Here is a 19,198-nt window from a genome sequence, read left to right as displayed (position 1 = left end):
TGCTCACTTCTAACTCTTACGATTAATTTCATAATTTGAATGTGAAAAAATTTTCCCCAAGCCAACTATCAAAAACTAATAAATATAACATCTTTTTTAGTGTTGTCTAGCAATCACTTATTATTGGAAAGACAGTGTACAATTATATTCTGATTTTTTACTATAATAAATATTTAAAAGCTGTTGGGATATATTTTTCTTTCTGAAACAGAAACCTCTTTCTAGATTGATATATCTGTCATTTTGATTCTACCCACATTTCAAACTTGTATGTCTCACAGTTCTTGCTTGTTTCTCTTTCTGTTTGGTATCAAGAGGGACACAGCAAAACAGAGTTATAGCCTCTTCACTCACCCTTTCTCCAGGCACTTGAGAAACAGGCATCTAGTAGAGACACCGATCAATACTCCATGCCCAGGATTGATGGGGTCTTTGTTCCTCCTCACAGGAATCGATTGTAAGCTTCTTACTATCTGATGGAACCTGACTATGGTTCCATTTCTAAAACTTTAAGAGTGGACAAGACTGATATGAATCAATTCCAAGCCATGATTCTGTCCAAATCTTCTAAACATCATTTTAAGCAAAATCTGAGTTCCCCAAACAACATTCCATATGACTTCTGTAAACTTATTTGACAACAGGCAACTAAGGGTACCTGTAGGCCTGGGGTCTGAGTGCAGATTTCTCAATATTGTCTAATTTAACTGTAAATCATCTCATTTCTTTCTGTTCAATATGACTGTACTAAAAATCTTCCTTGGGTCAAAAATCAGTGTTAAATCTCCATAGCCAAGCTTGGCATTCAGTCTGCTTTGCTGGCACTTGGCTCCAATAAACCTATCACATGTGGGATCTCTAGGAGTATCTTTCCAAGTACAGCTGCATAAAATATTTTTCCTCCTAAAAACCCAATAGAAATTTAATGGTTTCCTTCTTAATTTGGAAAAAACAAACAAGATTCAAAAAGAATTTTGTGAAACAATTATAAAATGTCTTTCGCCAGAAAACTGTGAATTTCACTATGCTCTGTAACTTAATTTTTTTAATTTTCAAATTAAATTTGCAAATTGATTTAACTCAACAGCTGCTCACTGATTACTTAAACTGCCCCTAGCACAGTGAATCTGTGTCTTGAATGCACTAGTCTAACTATTAAATAAATTAGACAAATTTTACTCAATTATAAAAAAATTTTAATTATAAAACAATAAAAATTTAAATTTTTCAGCAATAATTTAATGCAATTATCAATGTGGGTTTGGCTAAAACTAAATTGTTAGTATAAATGTAGTGCTGACAATTACAGTATGAGCTCTTCTGGACCCAGCATGCCTAGGCTATTATGTATGTCCTCAAATGTCCCTCTATTACTATTCTCCATTTAACTACTGAGAAATTGAGATCTTAAAGTGAAATGCGACTGTTGCTAATGTGGCACTGAGGTAATTAGGTACAGCTGTTTCTCTTCTCTATGACTTGAAAGTAAGGTAAGTGGCACCAGCACCATCTTAAACACCTATGGGCACTGGAATCAAGTGATAGTTCTCAGTGATCAGATGGTCAACCATATGATCCAGAATATGCTTATAGCTTTTAGTTCACCTTTAAAATGAAAATCCAGAATACTGCAGTTCTTTAAAAAAGATGTGTGGGTCTAGTAAATACAACTTAGTTTGAAAGACTCTGGATTAGTCCACAAAATTTCAACGTCTCCCCCTCAACTCACTACCACTCATGATTTTAGAGGTGATGTTAGTTGTGAGCCTAGACACAGCAATTCACCTTTGGAAAGTGTTGGTGCAATTATAGATTCAGCTATTCAAAACATTATTGAGCACATAGTATGTGCATTATGTTTTGTTAGATACGGAGGATAGAAGAGAGAGGACTTGGAGTCCAGTCTCTAAATGATGTGTCAGCATTCTTCAAAGCGCAATAAGAAGTTTCAGTGCCAAATCACCTAATATAATCAGATGACCTAATCTAGTCAGGAAACTGTGAAGATAAGGCAAAAGGGACAGCTACTGACCAGAGGGGACAGCACCTTTCTCTCCCTACAGAGGTTTCATCACCATGCCTGGTGCTGAAGGAGTCAGCTCCAACTCTGTATCTGGAAGGCATGCTTGAACACAGGTGAGGGGGCGGGGGCGGGGGCAGGGGGAGGGGGTTGAACTTATGTGGCTTGTCCTCAACAATGAAAAGCATCTTTCTCCATTCTTTGGGGAACCAGAAACCCATCCCAGAATTAGGGATCCCAAAGTGAGAGTGCCCTGAGATGATAACTGACCTTGAAGAAAAGCTGTATGCATCTCTTCCTGGGAACTCTAAAAGACCTCCTTGATACACTAAGGAGCTCAGCGGGTTGGGCTGCAAAAACAGGCTCAGCCAGGGAGAGATGTCTGAATTCAAATTCAGCTCAGAGCTTTATTCAAGGCCCAGGAAGGCGGAGAGAACATTGTCTCAGCCATTCAGATTGCTGTAACAAAAGACCACAGACTGGACGGCTTACACATCTAATTCTCACAGTACTGGAGGATCTGCCGTGCAGGTCGTCTTGCCCAATCTCTTACTCCCCACAGACCCTCTACCAGACAGCTATTTAACCTCTGCTCGGACATTTCAAGGAATGGAGCACTCACACTTGCTGGGATTGAACCTTTCCATTTCATTTCTACTCCTCCAGTTGTCTTGCCGTTCTTTCTTAGGTTGAAATAAAGCCGGTGTGTCCTTTAGTTTAGTGCCAGTACTGCTTTTTGGAGCAACAAAAATAAGTATATTTTTTCTTCCATGGGATTGCCCTTTAAATATGCACCACTCTATTTATTCGCTTCCAACATAAACTCCTGAAATCCTCCTATTTTCTTGAACCACTGAGCGGAGGAAAATTTTACATTTCTCCTGTGCTGGACAACTTGTTATTTAGACCCAAAGAAAATGTTTAATGGAGATTCAAATTTTTTTTTCCAAAATGCACCTTTAGGACTAATTATTGTAGCTATATATTGATATGCTAAACATTTCAGAAGGGCATTTCATTTTCTCTCCTGGTTTTATTTTGTAGAGTTAAGGCTGTCAGAAAGTGATTCAATTTCATATCTTTACAAAGTCTCTTTCGAAGTGTGCTGATCAGTTGTGATAGAGAATTCAGGTTCCTTCATCCTGAGGAGAAACATTTACTCTAAATAGTTTTCCTTTTAGTCACCTATTCATTCTTTAGTGACTACAAAAATGGCTTAAATATAAACACCTATTCACCTTTTAGAATAACTGAAATATTGGTGTAAATGCTTTTCATTCACAATAAAAAGGAATTAAGATGGATCCAAAACACTGAATATTAAACCAGTTTTTGAATCAGTCACTGAAGTATTTGTCACGTCCAACCTATGAGACTGCAGCCTAAATGAGGTCTTATTTTTTTCTTGAGTTAGTACCATGTTCCTTGACAAGGAGGGCATTGAATCTACAGATCCAGTTGTGAGAAACTGACATCTATATACTGTATATAAAAGCCTAAGCGACCGTTTGACAGTTCGACCATTCGACTGGTAGCTATGATGCACACTGACCACCAGGGGGCAGACACTCAAAGCACAGGCATGGAAACATGGAACAGACTGATGAATCTCAGAGGGAAGGGAGAAGGGGGGAGGGCGGGAAGAGGTTAACCAAAGATCTTATATGCATACTAGAGGCCTGGTGCATGGATTTGTGCACCAGTGTGATCCCTCAGCCTGGCCTGCAGGGATTGGGCCAAAACCAGCAGTCTGATATCCCCCAAGGGGTCCTGGAGTATGAGATGGTGCAGGCCAGGCCGAGGGACGCCTCTAGTCTTATAATATTGAGTCTTCCTATTCATTACCATGGAATGCCTCTCCATTTATTTAGTTCTTGAATTTCATTCATCAGAATTTTGAAGTCTTCTTCATATAGATATTGTACATGTTTTGTTAGATTTATACCTAAGTATTTCATATTGTGTTTTTTATTTCCAATTCCACTTGTTTATTGCTGGTATTTAGGAAAGCAATTGACATTTGCATAGTAATCTGTATCCTGTAACCTTGCTACAATTGTTTATTAGATCTAGAAGTTTTTGTCAATTATCTCATATATTCTACATAGATGATCATGTCATCTACAAACAAAGACGATTCCATTTTCTCATTCCCAATCTAAATACATTTTATTTTCTGTCTTATTGTATTAGCTAGAACTTTTAAAGTACAATGTTGAAAAGGACTGATGGTAAAGAATATCCTTGCCTTGTACCTGTCTTATTGGGAAAGCTAATGTTTTTCACCATTAAGTATGATTATTAGCTATAGGATTTTTGTAGATATTCTTTCTCAAGTTTATTGAGAGTTTTTATCATGCATGAATTTTGTCAAATGCTTTTCTGCATTCATCATTATGATCATGAGATTTTTCTTTTTAAGTTTGTTGATGTGATAACTTAAATTAAGCAATTATAGTGAAGTTACTTGGCTGGAAGCATTTTTGACTTTTTGGTAATTCTGAATAGCCCTTTATTCTACTTTAAATAGCAATATCCAGGGGGTGGGTAGGGGGCTTGGAGGAGGGGGAGTGATGAGAAATATCTGTAATACTATCAACAATAAAAAATAAATAAATAGCAATATCCATTTAGATTATACACCCAAGGGGGCTAGGACCAAGATAGGCAAAGCAACATTGGCAAAGTCATTCCCACTGATTGTTCATCATTCTCATAACGAAGTAAAGGGCTGACTTATTATGGAAAATTTAACTAAGTATGGTAACCACAAGCCAAACATCCATACCTTTCCCTCCTCTCACACCCACTGTCCCCCCATTATTATTGTTGGCAGCAGAAAAGGAAAGAGTGTCTATTCTGGAGCAAGACCTGGTTAAATTCCCTGCACTGCTGCTTATGAGCTGTGTAACATTGGATAAATTACTCAGCCTCTGTGATATTGCCAGCATTTAATGAATTAATATATATATAAAGTGCTTAGAAAAATACCTGACATGGAACACACTCAATAAAAATTAGCTCTTATTCCAAATTTTTAGGTAATATGCCTTATGCATTTGCCATTCATTTATTTAACCATTCAATAATTATATGTGTTACAAACACTGTTATTGGTGCTGGAATTACAGCAGTGAACAACAACAAAAAAAAACAACCAAGATCCCTGACCTCATGCATCTGACATTGTATCAGGCAGAGATAGAGGGAGCATGTAGTAAAATAAATAACGTATGATGAAACTTTGAGGAAAAAGTTGGGTAAGGAGAGAGACAGATGGAGTTGGGATCAGGAAACTCCTGTCTGATGAGATGACATCTGAAATGAAGGAGTAGGCCCTGCAGAGGGCTGAGTAAGGCCCACACACGTTGGGGGAAATGGCAAGTGCCAAAGTTGAGCAAGACAGGAATGCACTTGACCTATTAGAAGAGCCAGAAGGCCAGTGTGATTGCTGGTCAGGAGCAAGGGAAGAGTGATTCCAATGATCTACGAGCAGGCAGGAAGTACTCGCACGTTAAGGACACTTAAAGCAGGATTCAGTGTTTTTGGCAAAACAGGAAGGAGGTCTTGGCTATGACACATCACCCAGCTGCCTTTATGCAACAGTAAAGGAAGACTGCCGCTAGAAGTGAGGTCACTGAGGGGAAAGGCATGTTGCACACTCATCTGCCTTCTGAGAAAGCTAGAGAATCAAATAATCATCTCATGAATTCCTTTTAAGGAAAGTAATAAAATGGGATGATTGGATCTAAAAGATAATCCTCCCTCTCCCCCATAATAGGTAGCTTTCTAAAATACCCAGGTTACTGAGCACACACACTGCAGCACATCACCTTGTATAGGTACAATTTGAAATTACCTTCCTTATTTCCATCTGTATTTTAAATCAAAATTGATTTATTAAGACATGCCATAAATATCTCTATATTAACTCACTTGAGGGAGTAGACTATTTATTACACCAATGTGAATTTCATCTTGGCAGTAGATTTTTCTCCTAACATTATGGCATCACTAAATTGAACCCACATTTTCCTACTGAATCCATGGCAGTAGAGAATTAACTTTTATAACACAGCCTGTTCCTTGAGTATTATTTTATTGGAGGATGGTTTTGTAAATGTTTTTTATTGATTTTTAGAAAGAGAAAGGGCGGGGAAGGAGGGAGAGAAAGAAACATCGATGAGAGAGAAGCACTGATGAGAAAGAAGCTTGGATTGGCTCCCTACTACAAGCCCCCTACTGGGGATCCAACCAGTAACCCCAGCATGTTCCCTGACCAGTAATTGAAGCAGGGACCTCTCAGTACAAGGGAGGATGTTCAACCAACTGAGTCACACTGGCTAGGGCTAGATGATGTTTTTATAAATCTAACTTTTAGATATTCTCTCAATTGTAAAACAGGATATATTCTAAGATGTAGATCAGAAAGTTTTCAATTCTAACTTTGCGTGATGTTAAATGTGAATAGTACACCATCATAGAATACTTTTATGGCTAATGGGCATGGTGGGTCGAACTGAAATCATCTCCTAAGTTAGCAGCTCCTCTGCCACCAGCACATCCCCTCTTAGACCCAGCAGGACATGCCATGCTGTGATTCCTTGGTGCTTTCTCTGAGTATGGACTAGGGCACCTTGGTGAATTCAAGCTTTAATGAGGAAGAAAAAGGCATCTGGTTAATCTTGTTACAAACGAATGGCTGATCATTTACAAATAGTAGTGCAAAACTTTTACTTCTGCTGAACAAAAAAGCCTAAAAACTCTAGATAGAGAACTAAACCTAAAACTCTAAGTACTGCTCGGGGCAAGGTGCCCATAAGGCTACTAAAACCTTAATTACTCTCTCTCTCTCTCTCTCTTTCTCTCTCTCTTTACAAAGTGGCCTTAATCCTCTAGTTCCAGACTAATACACCACGGATTGCTCAATGCTGAGGCACTGATATAAAAATGGTGTAGAATAAGAACTCTGTTCCTCAAGTTCAAACATAATACTGAATGCTAACTGGTGGGCACCATCAGATTCACTCTAGTAATTTGTATATAAGATTTAGTGAAAGACATGATTGTAAAGGCCGATGTCTTACCTCAGGCTGCTGTATCAAAATACCATAGACTGGGTGGCTTAAGCAACACATTTATCTCTCACAGTTCTGGAAGGTAAGAAGTTCAAGATCAAATCTGCCAGCAGATTCAGTTCTTGGCTGCAAAATCCCCTCTTCTTGAAACCAGGCTAACTATGTCAGATAAGGCTGAATGAGATGTCCAACTGGTGAACAAAGGCTAGAAACGTGCAAAACCACCATAAGTCTGTAGGCCAAAGAATGACTCAAGGAAGCAGAGAGGGAGAGAAAGAGAAAAGCAGAAATAGCCATCAATAAGAAATCCAACTAAGCCACCTGTTGGCTGGGAGTTTGTTGCTGAGGGAGAGATTCGACCACACATGTCCAATAAGCTTTACAAATCTAACATGTGCAAAACCTCCTGAGTTCTCAGACTTCTCTGTCTCACCATATGGTTACACCATACTCCAGCTATTCTTGCAAATACCTTGAAATCATCTGTGACTCATCTCTTTATCTCACACACAACTCTTAAGTCTATTGGCAAATCCTGTCATCTCACTCTTCAAAAGAATTCTAAATCTGACAGTTTCTCACCATCCCTACTTCTGTTCTAAGATTAGGAAATTTAGACATATGTCTTGTTATTTTTTTCAAGATCTTCACACTAGAGGCTGGGTGAGTACCTCACTTCAGTTCTTCCTGCCTGGAGATCATCATGAAATGACATAAACCATATTTCAAGATACTGGGTCATGGTCTGTCTTTCTTTCTCTCTTTCTTCCTTTTTTTTTTTTTTTTTTTTTCATCAAGCGTCACATAACTGGGGTAAGTAAAATTTGAGCAATACAAACCCTGAGAATAGCAGAGGTAGCCAACAGGATATGGACAAGTTCTTATTTTCACGTTTTCTTCCTGTTTTCCTTCACTTCCAGGGAATCCCAGACACTGCTGCTCAGATGCTATCGACCCCAGTGAGAAACCACAGAACTATACCTATGTTAGCTACTAAAGGGAGCTTCTCTGTATTCCACATGCCTCTGATCTGACTGATGGTTTCTACCAACCTGCAAAGACTGTGGCTATTGGTGAGGGCAACTGGACAACTGTGAGAGCCACTTGGAGATATACATGTTGGGCGCACTCTATAAAGGAACTCTTTCTCTGAAAAGAGAAGCCAAGATAAGTACACAAAGGCAAAACACCCTTTTGGACCTACTTCTTCCCACTCTCAACATGTGATGTCTGAAGTGTGTAGAATTTGAGAGCAGGGAAAGAGTTGAGGAGGAGGAGAATATGGAAAGGGCTCTAATGACTTAAACAGCTCATGGCATTCTCTCTGAAGTGTCCAGAAAAAAATTAATTTGTTAAAGACTGTTAGCCTAATAGCCTTCAAGAACAATTTCTCAAACCGTTGAGGACATTGCGAGCAACACCAATAGGCGCTAAATGTCAAATGATTTCACCTGGTTTTTTTCCAGATCTTGAGTTACAAATGTCGCTTACTGTACAGTTGTTTATTCACGGGGCCAATGCCAGGTTTGAAGTGACTGAAGGATTAGCCTCTATGAAAAATATGCTTGGAACAACTATAGGTACATTGTGGAAAATATCTGAATCTATCATGTTATCGAACCAGTAGTATCAGTGATGAATTTCACTTGTTCCTGTGGACTTAACCATTAATTCCATGAATTTATGTCAGAAATAGAAGCTGAATATTCTGACAAGCTTTACTGTTATAATTGGCTTGCAAATATCAATATGAATTAATGATGTATAGATATATTTATTAAATAAAGTATCCTAACCTTATTCAGTAACCTGGCCACAATGCAATTGCTGCTGCTTTACTATTGACGTACTATTCTAAATCCTCTGTTGACATTCCAACAATCTTCACAGCACCTTCACCAGGAGTAATTCCATCTCAAGGTGGGAATCCCTTTTTTTGCTCATCCTTCAGAAGCAACACATGGACATTCAAGGACCTTCCTCCCTTATGAATCACAAAGCAGTTACTGAAAGAAGTGGGGAATGAGAGGATCTTGCATTGACATATAAATGAAAGAAAAACTGTGAAATTACTGTGTTTAGAACTAAAATGAAGTGGTCCCCAGCTTTGGATTCATGTTTGTTGTTCTCATTTCTTCCTTCATGTGGATCTTGAATTAACAATAAAGCCATACATCAATATTCCCAAGAGTATGGACTTTTCCCACTGCAATAGCCTCTATGAAATAACCATCAATAACCTAGCCATCCCACCACGCTTTATTTTTCCCATAGCACTATCACTATCTGACATTTGGGATTGAACTTATTTGTTTACATGCCTTTTTCCAGCTAGAGTGTAAGTTCCTAGGGGTCAGGGGTATTAATTTTTGTTTTCAGAGCTTATCAGAGAACTTGACACAAAATATGTGTTCCATAGATGCATTTTGGCTCAAATTAAATATTTTTGTCACTTAAAACATGGCAGTAGGTGTGCTGCATTGTATTCATGACTCAAATGGGAACTTTTAATCCTCTAGGACGATGTCAATTTTGTGGAAAACGTTTAACTTAAAAATAAGGGATAGTCCATTTTTATCCTTATCCATTTTCCTTCATGTCCATTTTGCTTACCTTTCCTTCGAAGAGGAACTTGCTGAATTTAAACCTTATACAAATAATTGAGAGAAAAAATACATAAGAAAGTGAAAAGAATATAATGTATGATTAATTTCACAAGTTTCCTCAAATCAACTGGTAAATCCTAAGATAGTGTGAAATTAATTCACATTTACAAGGTTTGACATTTATCTTCTCTGCAGCTTGCCATCACCAATGATGATCTGCTTTAACTTTATCTAGTAAACACAAAACTAAACTCAGTATTTTAATGTCGCGATGTTTAGAATAAATGATGAACAATTTTTGGTGCAATGAGGCAAGTCAGTTAAAAATCAGCAGGCTATTTGGAAACAAATAGCTTTCAGTGTTCTCATGCTGGAGTTTCTGAGGCAGTATCACCGCATGTTCTCTGTAATCCAATTTCTTTTCAAATGGCTTTCAGCTCCTTTTTTTGTGCAGTACTGATGTTAAGCATGAATGAATGCAAACACTTGCACCATCAAAAACAAATATCTTCTTACCACCCGGAATGCCCTGGCGGGAGTCCACAAAAACAAGATTTAACTCCTCAGAATGGCAGTGAGTAGACAGAATTAATGGGTGGTCTTTCCAGAAAAGTGGCTTATAAACTTCACTGAAATAGTAATTTGGTGCCTTGGTATCAGCATTTGTCTGCTTGTTATTTTTAACTTTTATCTTAAAACAAAAATTCTGGAGATTTAGTAGAGAAGTTCCATTTGAAACTCACAATTTTGCAAACCACTGTTTTTTAAAACCATAAAAGTTTTGCTGACGATTCCTGATATTTTGAATTATTGCCCTACCGACACTTTACTTTTTGGTTGATATGACTCCTAGGCAACAAATGCAACCTCTTTTGCCCATACTATTCAAGGATCTGTAGCTTGTATTCGTGGAATCTTCTGAAAGTTGAGCCAAGACACTTAATATATTAAAAATCTACCTTGTAATGAATAAGATGGATAATTATAAGGACACTGCTATATCCTACACAGAAAATTCTTTCTTTAAAATTTTAGTTTTATGATGTCTTCTTTCCCTTATAATCTGAGGGGGGAAATGAAATATTCTGGGTTAAAATTTTAATGCATCTTGGTTAAAATCAGCCATGCATTTTTCCACTTGCCAGAGGATGTCATCTCTTTGCTTAAATCACACAAGTTGCAGCAATGTCCACATCAGACCAAAGTCACCAAGAGTTGTGGGAGTAACACTAACCTGGATAATTTTCCAGCTTACAAACACAAGCTTTCTTCCATCTGTGTTTATTATCCATGTGCAAAATATTTATTAAAAAGTCTGTGATCATCTTATTTCTTCTAACCATGCTAATCAGTAAACTTTTTGACATTCTTGATATTTTCGCCATTTTGCTGCACATAAAGGCTTACAAAGCAATTTAATGTGGCTTAATTCCTTTTGTCCTGATGTCTTGTAGAGTGGAAGTTCATATGTATCTTACATCCCTCAATTATTGCCGGTAGAGCGTATCAGTCTCATTTCAGATCATGTCTTCCAAGCAGGCTCTGATTGAGAAGAGCTCCATGGCCTTTGGCTGTATGCCCTCAGTTTGACAGAACAAAAATGTCTGGACATATCATATGCACACTCCCTTAAAGCTACTATGACCCCGAAAGTAGCTCACGAGTGTTGCAGTGTTTGAAAAAGAGATTGAGGAAAATCACAATCCAACGAGTAGACTGAACCTCTTTCCACTCCCTTGATACTTGATGGGTTCTTTGCAGAAACTCTGAACATCGTTTGAGTCTCATTGACTCTATACTGAGGTTGTTGATAGCATCTTGGGGCTATAGTATTATTTCAAGATCACAACACATCCATTTAACTCACTTGTTACATTTTACCTCTCCAGTTCTATGGGGAAAATGATCCCTTAACCTTAACACTCCAAGAAACAACAAGCAAACAAACAGACAAAAATGTCTCCATCTTATACTGTTTTATTAAGCACAGGAAATGCTGGAGAGTGGACCATAGTTTCTCCCCAGTCAGAAGCCTAAGGCAGGAGGAGTTTCCGAATGTTAGGAAAATGAGACTACGTCTTCCTCCATACCTGAGTACTGTCATTTGTGCCTCTCAAAAAGATGGGCAAAAAACAAGGCTCAAAGCATTTTAAGCTGCTCAAGTATTTACATGGTAACTGTCCCACAGAGTGAGAGGAAGAGTCCCTCCCTGTTCCTGAGCGCCTCGCACTGTGAATGCTTTGCTAGCTGCCTTTGCACACATCATCCTGTCCAGTGCTCTCCATCCTCCTCAGAAATTACCTCCAGGATTACATGAACTCCATTTCACAAAAGAGGGACCAGATTTTCTGAATATTTGCATAATTTTCCCGAGGTGACACACAAGGTACTTTAGAGTGTGGACATTTCATTTTTGTCATTCCTCAGAAAAAAGGTTGTCTTTGTTGTAAAGCCTTGTAAGGTCTTGGTAAGTACAAGGTAACATTGATTACCCTAAGTTTTCTTATCCATTCGCCCCACACGGTCGCCAATCCAGCAAGATCTGGAATTAAATCCTGATCCCAGGTCCCAGATCCAATGTCCGGCTTCCGGTATGAAGGCTGCATGATCTACCTCTCACAGGTTTCTTCCAGGCTGGTGCCAGAGCACTGGCAATGGGCACAGTTCTCGAAGTAAAATGATCATTTTCTCCATGTTGATCTAGTTTGCAGAGCTGGATTTCTGATCAACTCACTCTGAGTTCTGAGAGACTGCCTAGTCATTCTAAGATTACAGTCTGGATACTATAAATCCCTGCCCGTAACCTACTGCCTGAGACAGTACAAGCTGCCTCTTCCGGGCAGCAGATCCTGCTCCTGCGGGCCCAGCCAGGCTCCTCAGTCTGCATTCCTCCAGTCCTAATTCACTGCTTATCTTTGCACTTCCAATGTTTCTAAAAATCAGAGGTTACAAACAAAGGTTCACAGACTCCACACCGGTAAGTGCAAATGAGCGAAGACGGACAATCTGAGGTGAACGAGGGCAGAATTACTGGGTCAATGGCTCTAGAGGGGAACGCTGCTCGTGTATAAACATTTGAGAATGTGGGCCCAGTGTTATCACTTTTATGGATTTTTAAAGAGAAGATAAAAATCCCAATTTTTATGTAAAATTAGTAACTAATCCAGTGGTATTTTCTTTTTCTGTTATGTGAACACACAAACCTGTATAGTCCTTCAGTTTATGACTTCTGCTTCAGATAACTGCTTAGCCTTGCCTTACAAAGTATTATTCTTACAGACTGAAAAAGCCTTACATTAGGAGAGGTGAGTCAGCAACATAAATTGATGCTTGAGAATTAATTACGGAAAATTCCGATAACCACATCAATGCATTACCCAAGTAGTCTACTCTAACTAATATCAAGGGATAGTTCTCTGCAAGTCTCTCATGTTTCTACGTATCTTGAGTGGAGACACTGACAGCCTTTGTTTCAGACAATCTGTTCAGGAATGTTTTATATAACAAACTAGAGGCCCGGTGTACGAATTCATGCACCGATGGGGTCCTTCGGCCTGGCCTGCAGGGATGGGGCCGAAACTGGCTCTCCAAAATCCCCTGAGGAGTCCCGGGTTACGAGAGGGCACAGGTCAGGCCAAGGGACCCCACAGGTGCACGACTGGGGCCAGGGAGGGTCCACAGGAGGGCTCCAGGGCATGTCTGGCCCGTCTCACCCCCTCCTGACTGGCCAGACCCCAGCAGCAAGCTAACCTACTGGTTGGAGCGTCTGCCCCCTTGTGGCCAGTGTGTGTCATAGCGACTGGTCTAACAGTCAGACACTTAGCATATTAGACTTTTATATATATAGATAGCCTTGTAAGAGAGATATGGAGTCTCTCTCTCTCTAGAGTGATGCTAACTTCCCATTATAAAATATTCATGTTTCCTAAACTCGGGGTCCTCTCATATACTGCAACCTACTGCCCCATTTGTGTCCATCGATGAGATTTGTGCCTCAGGGATATAGTGAAAATGCTAATACTCTGATATTTGTTACTGTTGTGCTTACTAAGTCCTTGGTCTCTGATTCAGGAATGTCATGTCTTCTGCCGGCATCTATAAAATATTAGCAGACTAGCATGTTAGGATGCAAATAGGGTAAAATCTCAAGTCCTTCATAGTTCTTGAAAATTGATATTAGCTTTTCTTTCATTCTGAACTCTGGCTGTAGCAGCTACTCTAAAATTAAAAGCCTACTGTCTTCTCATATACTGGTTACCACATTTCCCTGAATCAATATATCTCTATCTTGCTTTTGAAAGTACAGCATTGCTTTATGCTCCATCAAAACAATCATGAACTCCCATTTCAAACACCTAAATCTCTCCCTATCTCATTCTTTCTAGCTATTTTGGCCTCCATCTTCAACTTCTGAGAATAGCTTGATGCTTAGCAATACAGCAAAACAACTAAGCAAAGAGACTGTCAAGCTATACTGCCTTGGTTTGAAACTATTGCTACCTACTAGCTGTGTTCTCTCAGACAAGTTATTGAATCAATTCATACCTCAGTTTTCTTCTCTCTACAAATGAAAATAATAATAGTAACTAACTCTCAACATTACCTGAGAATTAAATAAGTTTTTATATTTAACGTGCTTAGAATAGCATCTGGTACATAGTGAGAAGGCAATAAATATAACCAGTTACTCAACTGAATATTTTTCCAATAAATGCAGTAAAGGACCACCTTAAAAGCAGATTGTAATTTACAGTATAACCCTATCACATGGAAGATGAATGGTAAATAATTTAGGGCTGAGTATGTATCTGGTCCTTTCTAAATTCAATAGTTTAAAGACATAGTATTTCCATAGGTTTTCCCATTTGAAAAACCAACATCTCATATCCCAATCTCCAAAGGACATGAAAGACCTTGCAGCAACCCCTCTCAAGTCAAGTTGTAAATGTATAAATGTGTACAAAATGTACAAATGTGCAAATAAAGGTTTTACTTAAAATTCCAGACTACTCTTCCATAGATGGCCTTGTATACTCAGGATGCCTAACTGCTATTGGTGAGGTATCCTCTATTTCCCCACCAGTTGCCAGTGGAAGTGGACTTCTTGGGGTGTTGCTGGAATAAGAATTTCCAGAGGTCCTCACAGGAGGATGAGGCATCCTGGAAAGTGTTATTTCTGTGGAATTAGATCCCGGAGTTCCCAAGGTCCCCTCTCCCTCCATCCTGCCAAGGAAAAAGTCCCATTTCATCTTCAGCAGAGCTAGAATTAAAGCCAGAGCTCAGAGTTTCTGCTACACATTTGCACAGTCCCAGCCCAGCATCTGGCTAGGTTAGCTTATGTTCCCAGCTGCAGTTCATTGTGTGTAGGATCCACATGGCCATGGGCCATGCAGCTTCTAGGGCCACATGGCTAGGGAGGGAACATGGATGAGTGCAGGAAGCAGAACAAAAGAGAGAAATTCTTTGTCTGGGGATTATGTATTCCCAAATTTTTTGTGGGCTTGCATTGGGATCCACCCCTCTAAACAATGATCTTTGTCCCCCAATTAGACTGACAGGCAAGTACCTTCTCTATGTCACCCCAAGACACTGTGCGTGTGCCCATCTTCCCTTGTCTGGTCCCTTCCCCAGTGATCCGCAGGGAATGGACCAGTGGTTTCCTGGGGAGTGTGCAATTGCAGCTTCCTGGTGAAGCTGCCCAGATGGCCGTGTTTATAATGTCTGGCCTTCCCTTTGCTCCTTTCCTATTACTAATAACTAGCTGATTGCAATGGTAACATAACTATCACCACACAAATATTACCAGTTTTCTTCACAGCCATAACCAAAAACTCAATTCACCAAATATCACTTGTCTGAAGCATTGTTTCCATGGTTGTATTTACTGTGCAACAATTAAAAACAAAAATCCCAAAGGAGTAAAAGAGGAAAAGCTACAAAAATCTGATTTGCTTTTCCTACACTTTCCCCTCCTTATTTTTCAAGCAGCTAATCCCCTCTCACACTGTACAATAGAATAGCTAGACATAAAGAAAAGGAGATAAAAGTGGGCAGCCCGTGCACTGTTCCTGCTAATCTGCACCATTTACATAAGGGTTGGAAGGCTTGTTTTATCATTTAAAAAGGCTTAAAAGCCTCTTTGCAAATGAGATTTAGTGCCTACAGAAGAATGAATTCTAGCTATTTGGTGAGTTTCTGCTGGACCCGCACTGGGAGCTGACTTGGCAGTAACTTAAGCTACTTCTTTGGCCTCATACAGTATATGCAAAGATTGCTTCCAGCTGCCAAAACTGAAAAGCCTCAAGCTGATTAAATTCTTTCCAGGAGGTGAAAAGGATAAGGAGCAGGTTAAGAGGCCAATAATATTAGATTTTAGACTGTACCTGGGCAAACTTGTGCATAATGCAGGTGCTTTAGAAGCAGCTTTGAACTTTTCCCCTTGAATCCTCCTTTGAAAGGGAACAGAAGGGCAGACAGCAAATGAGATTCAGAGACAGAGACTTAAAATAGTCCCAGACCGTGAAGCGAGGACAATCTAAACTCTTTGATTCATTGTTGGTCGGAGTGGCACTAGACACAAGGATCAATGGCACAACAAACTCCCTTGCCAATGTTAGCACGGAAGATAACTAGGAGGAAAAAAATTTCTTTACACAAAATACATGCTTTTCATCAAAACCTTAGATTTTTTTAAATCAAAATCACATTGATATATACGACACCTATAATTTGTTTTACCTGGCACACCTTGAACAGATGTTCAGTGTGACCTTGGCCTGAAGTTCAGCAGGGTGAGTAGCACGACCTTGATTAAATTTGCTCCCAGAAGGTACCAGAGTAGTTACTCCCTCCATTCTTAAATCATCAAGATCCTCTGGAACAACACAAACAATTTCAGAGAGAAAAATTAAATGTTAATAGTATTAAAGAGAGAAATCCATGTTTTCAGGTGTCTGCAAGTAGTTTAGAAGTTAAAACATTACATTTCCACATTGCAAAAATCTTACCTCATGCATCAATTATCTTTTAATCATTTCTAGATGTTGTTAGAGACAAATTATATGAGAAGATTTACAGGAAGCCAAACCACAATCTCTGCAGCAATTGGACCAAAATGGTCAGGACTAGGTCAATGGCTACCAGCTTCCCTTCTTTTTGTCTTTACTTACAACTCAGAACAAACCAGAATATGACAAATATATTCCCAACTGATTACAAAAGATTCTTTGCTTCTAATTAGCCTGCCTTCTCCTTCCTTATCCAACAATCTCCAACCAGAACATATCTGAAACTTTCTCTTTTTCCATTCTAAACCTTTCCTTCTTGTCTTCACCTGGGGAGGAGAATACTGTTCTCTGAAGTCCATTCCTATTTTTCCCAAATTCTCAATCAAGACTTAAAAGGTCTAAGTTTCCCTTGTAATTTGGTCCTGATACAATAGTACATGATCTCTTGCTTTATTCAGAAAACAAGGAATCTTATAAAAAGGTGTTCCATTTACTTGCTCTCAGACTTAGCAAAAAAGGTACATAAAGTTTCAAAAGATAAATTATAATTTTGCCAAACATAATCCATTACTGAGTTTATAACCTGTGTAAGGAAGGCAGTCACTCTCTTTTGATAAGGCTATGGACAACCCAAACATTGTAGAGCTCTTACAAAACAACTCGCATGAGTTGTAGGCTTAAATGGATAATGCAAACAAATTTTCCTGAGATTGTAACGACTCTTAGTCCAAGTCATGAACTGGCCTTCTATAATCTGAAGAGGGCTTGTCAATAGATCCTTCTAGAGGCATCCCCAACGGAAAATCTTTTCATCTACATGAGTAATCTGGACAAATACTTAGGGTTTTAACTCAACTTCATGATAGTCATCAAAAACGCATCTCCTTGACCTGGTTGCAAAGGCTTATTTCCCTGTTTCAGGGAAATAGCTGCCACTTCAAAATTCTGCTTAACCAGTTATAAGCTCCTCTCTTGATCTCATGGTTACTCATGCAATGCAGACATTATGTTGCCTGAGAACATAAAGCACTTTTCAGCTAGCTAATTAACCTCTCATGAGAATGTGCTGAACTTTCCCTCACATCACTCTTCACCACTGCAACACCCTGATCCTACCAGAATAAGGAACCTCACAATTTTCTTAGCTCAGTTAGGAAATCTGCCTGCCTCACTTACGTTTTTTAATAACTGAAAACTTGACCTAATATTATTCGTTGATAGATCGTACATCAAAATTTGACCTAATATTACTTGTTGATATATCAAAACTTGAAACTGGAATGGAATATGCTACCACCAACTTAAGCTTGCCTTTAGAATACAATCCTTTGGGTTATTGCACTTACTTAAGCTTGTCAACTATCCAAAGACCACAGAATAAATATATATATAGGCACACTTTTCTTTTCTTTTTCTTTTTTTTAAATATGACTTGGGATGCTTTGGAAACAAAGGTGTTCTCAACTCTGCTGAAAACCCTATCAAGCCCTAACCGGTTTGGCTCAGTGGATAGAGCGTCGGCCTGCAGACTGAAGGGTCCCAGGTTTGATTCCAGTCAAGGGCATGTACCTTGGTTGTGCGCACATCCCCAGTGGGGGGTGTGCAGGAAGCAGCTGATCCATGTTTCTCTCTCATCAATGTTTCTAACTCTCTATCACTCGCCCTTGCCTCTCTATAAAAAAAATCAAAAAAAAATTAAAAAAAACAACAACCCTATCAAAAGTGAACAAGCGCCCCAGCCAGTTTGGCTCAGTGGATAAAGCATCAGCTCATGAACTGAAGGGCCCTGGGTTTGATTCTGGTCAAGGATACATACCTCAGTTGCAGGCTCGATCCCTGGCCCTGGTCAGGGTACATGTGGGAGGTAATCAATCAATGTGTCTCTCTCATGTTGATGTTTCTCTCTCTGTGTCTCTCCCTCTCCCTTCCACTCTCTTAAAAATCAATGGAAAAATATGCTGGGGTGAGGACTAACAAAAAAAAAAGTGAACAAGCTGTTTAAGACATGTTTAGATATACTCTTATTTCATAAAGATGTAGCTATTATGAAAGTTGGGGCTCATGAAAAAATAAATAATAATGAAGCTCAAGGAAATACTCTAGCAGATAATTTTGCCAAATAAGCAACCTTAACCATAGATATCATGCTATCTAAACTCATTGAGGATAAATACTTACAGGAGTTCAAAGAAACTATTATGAATATCAACATTCAGCCCCTAATTCTAGAAAAAAGGAAGAAAAAATATATGGTTCTAGCTTCACTCAGATAATCTTTGGTACTCTCAATCTAGCTGTTGGGTGACATTACTTAGTTTCAAATGGATAGTAGCTAAATTTCTCCATGAAACTACTCATCATGATACAGATAAATTGCTTACTGTGTGAAATCAACATGACTGGGTAAACTTTCAAAGACAGTAGAGGTCAATTTTTAGTCATGTTTTCTTTTGTCAACAACACAATTCTAGAAAAACTGTAAGATGG

General features: G+C 39.0%; 1 protein-coding gene across 1 annotated transcript in view; it reads right to left on the bottom strand.

The window, feature by feature from the left end:
- Nucleotides 1-19,198, bottom strand: part of C19H8orf34 (chromosome 19 C8orf34 homolog) — a 253,026-nt gene that overhangs the window by 83,414 nt on the left and 150,414 nt on the right. The window contains 1 exon segment of the mRNA XM_054708756.1: nt 16,443-16,578. Within this exon segment, the coding sequence (XP_054564731.1) occupies nt 16,443-16,578 (136 nt within the window).

Source organism: Eptesicus fuscus, chromosome 19 (assembly GCF_027574615.1).
Source record: "Eptesicus fuscus isolate TK198812 chromosome 19, DD_ASM_mEF_20220401, whole genome shotgun sequence".
NCBI classification, from domain to species: Eukaryota; Metazoa; Chordata; class Mammalia; order Chiroptera; family Vespertilionidae; genus Eptesicus; species Eptesicus fuscus.
This window is presented reverse-complemented; position numbering and strand designations above follow the sequence as displayed.